At 48.4% G+C, this 5,110-nt stretch overlaps 1 protein-coding gene across 1 annotated transcript; it reads right to left on the minus strand.

Moving 5' to 3' along the window:
- Positions 1–968: 968 nt before the first annotated feature.
- LOC8042154 lies at positions 969–2,246 on the minus strand. Its single transcript, XM_029992149.3, has 2 exons — positions 1,338–2,246; positions 969–1,133 (listed from the first exon to the last, which is right to left on the minus strand). The coding sequence occupies exons 1-2, from the start codon at positions 2,244–2,246 to the stop codon at positions 969–971; spliced, it is 1,074 nt and encodes a 357-aa protein (XP_029848009.3).
- Between the last annotated feature and the right edge of the window lie 2,864 nt (positions 2,247–5,110).

Genomic DNA, 5,110 nt, shown 5'->3' on the forward strand with positions numbered 1-5,110 from the left:
AGAGAGTCAGACGGTGGACGTCTATGGCGTCCATCAGCTGTCTTCCCTTTATTGTAGCCCTGGCGTAACCGAGCGCGGGGTGCGCTGCATTGAAGTAACCTACCATCACGAGGTTGTCAGTCTTCGCGCGGGCGGCGTTTATCGAGTCCCGGAAGAGGTCGTCGAACACGTTTCACGGTCGGCTCGGAGGGCTATATACGTTTGGTAGAAAGAGTCCCCTATCGTCTCTCCCTGTGGCAGGAGGTCGAGGAAGACATGCGGCACTCGGCTACTGAGTGTGTGTACAATTACCGGAATATGTTTTGCTACGAGTATGCTGACGCGAGGTTTGTCCTCCACGTCTGCCAGTTCCTGACTGAATGAAATGTATCCCGACACAGTAGGTACGCAATCCACTTCCTGCAGTGCCACGGCGTCTGGTTTGTGTTCCTGTGTGGCAATGAACTGTGTGAGGCTGCCGCGCTTGCGGTGGTACCCCCTGCAGTTCTACTGCCATACTCGCGTTGCATTTGCGTTGTTTACGATTTGTGTTTGCGAGGAGCTACTGTTGAGTGAACTGTCCATCGTGTTGATTGGAATTTTTGGTTGGTTGCAGTGCGGGGTCCGGTTGGAGGTGTGAGTGGATTGTTGTTGCTTGTGTGGGATGGAGTGCGAGGGAATCGAATCGCGACAGTTTGTGTTTTGTTGATTATTGCTCGTCTTCATGGTGCTGATTGTTTTAAGGGATGTTGACTTGCGTGGTGGGAGACGGAGACGGGGGTGGGTACGTGTGTGCTCGTCTAGTTTCGCGGTGGTCGCGCTCGCTGTGTGTGTCGATTTGTAGGAGGGGTTTTTGCTCTGGTTGGGAGGAATTGCGTCGGGGGCCGTTATTGGCGGCCAAGACCAGTTGGTGAAGTTGCTGCATAATTTGTTGCATTATTTGAGGTTGTACCTCCCTTATATCCTGCCTTTGATCCTGCTTACCTCTGTTATGAGAGCATGTAGCTCTCGCGTGGTTGTTTTTGGAGCGTTTCGCCTCGCTCTTTTTTGAGCTGCTTGGCCTCAGCTTTAAGTTCCTCTCGGACGCGTTCAAAATCCTCCTTGATGTCCTCTTTGATTTCGGTCTTGAATTCTAGCAGGGATTGGGCGTTTCGCTATTGGGTATTCGCACGGGTGTATCGCACGGGTAAACCTTTCGGTTGCTCGTGTGTCGGTTGCGTGAGCGGTTGTTTGTTTTAGGGGGGGGGAGGTTTGCGGTCTGTTCGCTCCGCGTTAGTAATGTCAATGTGTTGCAAGGAAGAGAGGCATGCGAGACAGGGGGATTGAGAAGGGTTAGAAGGCCACGCTGCCTAGCTCACATTTGCGCCCTTGTGTCCAGGCTCTTGGGTGTTGATCTCCGGTTGGTTTCGCTGGTCCGTCCACCGTTGTTGTGCACGCTTTCCCTGTGGGCTCCGCGATCTGGTCGAGCACTGGATTTTGGCCTTGTTGGCATTGTCGCTTGGGTTGCGTCTGTAGCCGTTTCTTTCTAGGGTAGCGTTCCTGTTGGTGTGGCTCGGCTGTCCCGGGGGAGGACCTGAGCTGCTGCGATCATATTCCTTCTCCTTCACGTTAGTGGGGATGGTGGAGTCGGGGTTCACGCGGTTGTAGCTTGGTAGTTCCGGCCAGTGGTGACTCGCCAAGGCATTGTATGTTAGCGGTGGGGGCGGCGACGGTGGAGTTCGTTGTTGTTGTTCTTTCTCTCCCGGATACCGCGCGACGTGTTTCTTGTTGTAGGGGGCCCTTTGGCGGGCTGGGCAGCGAGAGTCGGTTGCCAGGTGTTCGCCTCCGCAGTTAATGCAGTGGGCGGTGCATTCATGGTCTTCCATGGCTCCGCCGGGCGCGCCGCACGTAGTACAGCGGCTTTGTTCTGGTTGTGGACAGACATCGGTGCGGTGTCCTAGGCCTAGGCACACGCCGCACACTTGCTGGCTCAACTGGTACGGTCGGCAGGGGTATTCCCCGCCCGATAGATACACGAAGCGTGGTACCTTGATGCCTTTGAAGGTGATGGCAGCGGTGTTGGTTTGTCCCATCATCCGGGCATAGAGGATGTTGATCCCGGTAGAGCGTAGGTTTTCAGTCAGTACCTCGGCCGTAGGCCGCGCTTCGACACCAGAGATGACGCCCTTGCACGCGTTGCCGGGGACTGCCAGGTATGCCGTAACTTCGTACTCCTTGGTGCCAAAAGTTAGTGCTGAGACCTGTTGAACACGGGTAGAGGATTCCATGCCCTCAAGCACTGACGTTGCGTTTGATGGCGGTACGAAGATCTACGACATCACACGCGGCGTCGGTGCTTGGGGGCGTTGAAAAATAATTTTACTGTCTTGAAACACGCAAGAAAAGCAACACAATGGATAGAGATCTCGGGAAATAAGCACGATGTTGGTGCGAGTGATTTTAACGAACCTTTCGAAGCTTCGAGACTTTGAAAGGGTCCAAAATGACGATCACCATGGCAACCGAGAGCGATGAGCCAATCACCTTGAGAGGTTTTGTCGTCGTTATGTTGGTATTTGTTTGTGTCCGGCTAGGAGGTGGGAAGAGAATGGCGCTACTTTCCCTATTCCAGTGACTTGAGCCAAAGCGAAGCGAGAAGCAACAAATGCAATGCAGAAGGCCGGGCATGGGAAAGTGACGCTGTGGCGTTCTCATCCTATCAGTGACAAAAGTGAATTTGCGCCGCGTCGCCACCCTATATTGTGCGTCCGCATCACCGCGATCGCGTCTTGCAGTGACATTAGCTTTGGCTAGCTGCGCGTACACGCTCAAACTTTTGCCAGCGGATTCAAAGATGCCTACGCCCACACAGGCCCTAGCTTACCGAGACGGGTTCCTATTCAGCGAAGACTCAGGTGGTTGTTTATAGGCGAACAGGCGGCACGTTTCGCACTTCCCAATCATCGTCTCACTGGAGAGTTTTAGTAGATTGTTCTGAAACCTCTGATGCCCCCGATAACGATTCCCGATAACAAAACGATCCACGCACAAAGGCGGCGGCGAAGTATCAGGTATCGTTATTGGAGTCATCGGGACGATCTAGTATAATTATCAAATGACTGCATTTATGTTCTCGTGGAAATGGAGCGTGCTGGTTAAGTTACGGTGTTTGTGGAGAATAACATAGAGGACGAAAACAGGACGACACGTTTCTCCAACTGGCAGCATACATTTATTTTCCCTCCTCAAGGTCACTTCCCTTATTACCCCCCCCCCCCTTTTTTGACTTCGGCGTGCGCTGCCGGCTAAAAACATGTTTCTCTTTCCCTCCATCTCCATCCTCTCTCCACCCCCACCCTCCCTTCCTTCTCTGTCCTCCTCAACCCTTCCAACTCCGCGCGGTGACTGTCGCGTTCGGTGACGGGCGTCAAAATAAATGTATGCTGCCAGTTGGAGAAACGTGTCGTCCTGTTTTCGTCCTCTATGTTATTCTCCACAAACACTGCATTTATGTTTGGCCGATATATTAGCAGCCTGGCTCGTGCTTGGCACTTATTTAACCCTAAATGCCCTTCGTGAAAACAAGTTTGGCTCCGTGGATTACTATACGTCTTACGCGAAACAGTTCTGGTGCAAAAGGAGCCACTCTACCTTCAACTGGCTCATTTGTCACAAGCAATTTTGTTTTAACTTTAAGCCACTCCTCCACCTACGAGGTTCCGGAAGCTAGCCTTGACAATATCGTATAGCTGACAATGTTGGTCAGCACGCCATTAGCGGGAATGGCCACGTCCGCGGCATATTCGCTTGTACCAGCGTCAGTGGGCGTGCGTATGCAAAGCAGTGTGTCAGCAAGCAATAGTTGCTTTCCGCGAACGTATTCGCGAAATTTAATGAGCCGCATAAAAAGTCTCTGGAGCCGTGGAGGAAGGTCTCTAACATTTTTCTGAGCTACTGACAAAAAAGCGTAATGATCAGTTTCGACAGTTCTACTGTGTCCGTAGACAAACTACCGAAAACGCTCACAACCAAACACTATTCCCAGGTATTCTTTTTCTATTTTTTCCTATATAATGTAGCTCACTTTCAGAAAGTACTCGTGGAGCATATGCCAATAGGTTGCCAGTCTTTCTCGTGTAGCTGAAACAGTGCCGCCCCTAGAGCGAATTCTGATGCATAGGTTAATACTTTTAATTTTTTTTCTTTTATCAGAAATGGTCAATATTAGAGCACCAGTTACAAGTTACAGAGGTTTTTCAATTCATTATCATGCATGCTGTTTCAATAAAAAAACACTCCCCTTCTTTGCAAGTCTCATAAGAGGCGGGTTTTTTCTAAAAAGCAGGATAATACCTTTCCGAAGTGCTTAATCACACCCAATAAGTGTTGAACGTCCTTTTTACATGTAGTAGGAGGAAGGTCGTTACGCACTAAATCAGAGCTACATGTGGCTTTATACCATCCTTGTCAATCAGGTCTCCCACATAATTAAATTATTCCACCCCAACCGAGAATTTTTCTATTTTTAAAGATAATCTTTTAGCTTTCACTGCCTGCAAGGCAGCCCTTAATATCGCATGGCGTTCATCGCGTGAACGCCCCCAGACGAATACATCTAGATAGTTAGTTACGCCCGTACCACTGCTTCTTCTCTGAAACACAATAATCTTTCAATCCAACACCATTATTAATTGAGAGTGGCTCTAGAAATTTACACAAAATTTAAAAACAGCGAGTCTCTATTTCTAGAAGATTACCCGCAGAAAATCACAACTTATTACCTACGTCATAAAAAATATGTGCAAGAAAAAATTCTCACTAAAAATATGGGTCTCAGCTTTTGAGTTACATAATTGCTAAATTTCTAAATAGATTCCCAGAAACGGTATACAATATTACTAACTGTCAATCGCCTTGAAATTTCAAAAACAAAATATGGCTTTGCATGTTAGGTCCTCAGCAATAATATGTCTCCCATCTTGATCCTTTTCATCCTTCCTTCCTCTTTCTTTTCGTTTTCCTTTTGTTTTGTATGATTTATAGCAGATATACCATCCCACTTTACGTTCAGACATCATATACATATATATATATATATATATATATATATATATATATATATATATATATATATATATATATATATATATAG

Source organism: Ixodes scapularis, unplaced genomic scaffold (assembly GCF_016920785.2).
Source record: "Ixodes scapularis isolate PalLabHiFi unplaced genomic scaffold, ASM1692078v2 PGA_scaffold0__279_contigs__length_252992795, whole genome shotgun sequence".
NCBI lineage: Eukaryota > Metazoa > Arthropoda > Arachnida > Ixodida > Ixodidae > Ixodes > Ixodes scapularis.